Source organism: Monomorium pharaonis, unplaced genomic scaffold, assembly GCF_013373865.1.
Source record: "Monomorium pharaonis isolate MP-MQ-018 unplaced genomic scaffold, ASM1337386v2 scaffold_356, whole genome shotgun sequence".
NCBI lineage: Eukaryota > Metazoa > Arthropoda > Insecta > Hymenoptera > Formicidae > Monomorium > Monomorium pharaonis.
Genome location: NW_023415644.1, coordinates 1 through 2,193, shown reverse-complemented (window position 1 = coordinate 2,193; position 2,193 = coordinate 1). Strand labels below are relative to the sequence as shown.

Here is a 2,193-nt window from a genome sequence, read left to right as displayed (position 1 = left end):
AGATCTGGATTTTCCCTTATAAATATAATAAATATTATTTAATTGTTAATTAACTCCTATTTGCAAGATTCTTTTAGCATATTTTATATATATTATTTACAATAGTCTAATCGAAATAATTACTCCGTTCTCTAATCAAACTTTTATGAAATAGGTATTAAAATTAAATTAGCCAAAAATTAAAGTCCTAAAAATAATTTAATTTGGCTTGTCATAGACACATTTCTGACAAGCAAAAACGATTCATTTTGACAAAAGCAAGTCCTCGCTGCGCGTTGAATGTAACGACTACTCACATTTCATGTTAATAAAAAGCGGCGGGCTAGGAGTTTCTCCCACGGCGTTCGTGGCCACGCAGGAGTATTCGCCGACGTGTGCGAGCGTCAGCACGCGGAGGGTCAACGAGTTAGAGGCCACCAGAATCCCAGCGCTTACGTCGTGCTCTAGCCGCTGGTTCTACAAAAAACGCGCGGATTTGAGTAACAGTCAATCATGTCGGATAACGAGCCTCTCTCGATTTCGCCTCATTCCCCCTGGTTTCTACTTACATTGTGGTACCAAGTCACTCGCGTCGGTGGCGGATTGCTCTGAACGTCGCAGAGCAACTTGAGATCGTCGCCCTCCCTCAAAGTGTCCAAGACGTAGCCATTAGCCAAACGAGCGACCACCACTGGAGCATCTGTTTGTAATCGGAGAAATTGCGTCATTATTTTTTATAATATTTACTTCGCAACGAGAGTGTTTCGGTTAGTGAAGGAGGGACTGAAATATAAAAACGAGATTCTTCAAAGGGAGTATTTTCAATATTTGCGGTTTACATAAAAATTCTCTGAATATTAAAAATAATATTCTTGGACACTTCAACACACGCATTTAACATTGCGCATTATTATTTAGGGAGAAACCAAATTCGAAAGCCGTGAAACGTTACAAGGTTGAAAAACTCACAAGAGATGCGTAGTATTTTCACTTCCTCGAGCACTCCCCCGGGAAATCTCGGATTTTCGGCCCGACAGACTAGTTCCTTGCCATCGTCCTCCTTGAGCAGGACCAAGGCCAGCTTGCTCACCGTCGAGTTACTCCTTTGCGTGGTCGACACGTTGGGATCGGCCATTACGCGTTCGCCGAGTCTCCAAATGATCCTAGCCGCTGGAGAGCTGCCCCACGTTTCGCATTTGGCGGCGATCGGGCGACCCGCGAAGATCTGTTCCTCGCTCAGAACAATCTTCACGATTGCCGGTTTGACTAAAAAGTAAAGCGAGAGTTAGTAATTAAAATTAATTACGCGGAATAAATGTAATGAGGACGCAGTTGCATTAAGAAAAACGTTCTTAAAAATTTACTTATGGGATATAAATTTATTTCACTGAAATAAATCAATTTTTATTCAAATACGTAGAAATAAAATTCTACTTCTAACAAATAAACAAAAAAAAAAGAGATATATTTCACAAAAATATATTTCGTTATTGCGGTCAAAATTTTTTTATAATTAATAAATAACGAAGAACTATCACAAGCAACATTTGCTTCTAAATATTTAGACTAAATATTTAAATCGTTTATATTTTTATAACTCTTCGCAATAATTATTTTATGTTCCTTCTTGATTGACTTTACATTTCTAATATAAGATGACACGAAGGCAGGCAGCGTGTGACGGTCTAACAAGTAACATACTTTGCCGTCAAAATCTACATCTGCGGATGTAGGCACGATGGATGATTCCTGCGGGATGCAAAAAACTACGAGCGAGCCGAGAGCCTCGTCGTCGGTGTTGGGCCACGAAAATAACGGTCCGAGAGGGAGGGCCAGATGCCCGCCGCCCCGAACCGCGTATTTTTACTTTTGGATGACAATTCCGCGAAATGCGACCGTCAAAGGAGTTAAGGAGACCCGCGCCAAATGGTCGGAATTCATCTCGCTTCCGCTGCGGATCAGTTTGCTCACAACTATATTTAAATTTCTTTCTCCGCCGTGAAATATTTCGGTATGCAAAAACATTTTGAATGCAGTGAATTCAAAAAAAGCTGAAATAATTCGAAAAAATCATGTCTGTTAAAAAAAATGTGGCATTCGGAATGCTTTGTTGGATGATTTGATATTTAAGTTTCATTGAATGGATGAAAGAAACGAGAAATAATTTACGCGTTTTTTTTTTTTAAAATCGTAGATAAATAATCTTCTCTTCTA

General features: G+C 39.5%; 1 protein-coding gene across 1 annotated transcript; it reads right to left on the bottom strand.

The window, feature by feature from the left end:
• Positions 1-94: 94 nt before the first annotated feature.
• LOC118648287 (cell adhesion molecule 1-like) lies at positions 95-1,387 on the bottom strand. Its single transcript, XM_036294627.1, has 3 exons — positions 949-1,387; positions 549-679; positions 95-456 (listed from the first exon to the last, which is right to left on the bottom strand). Exons 1-3 carry the CDS (start codon positions 1,112-1,114, stop codon positions 289-291), a joined length of 465 nt encoding a protein of 154 aa, XP_036150520.1. The 5' UTR covers positions 1,115-1,387; the 3' UTR covers positions 95-288.
• Positions 1,388-2,193: the final 806 nt, after the last annotated feature.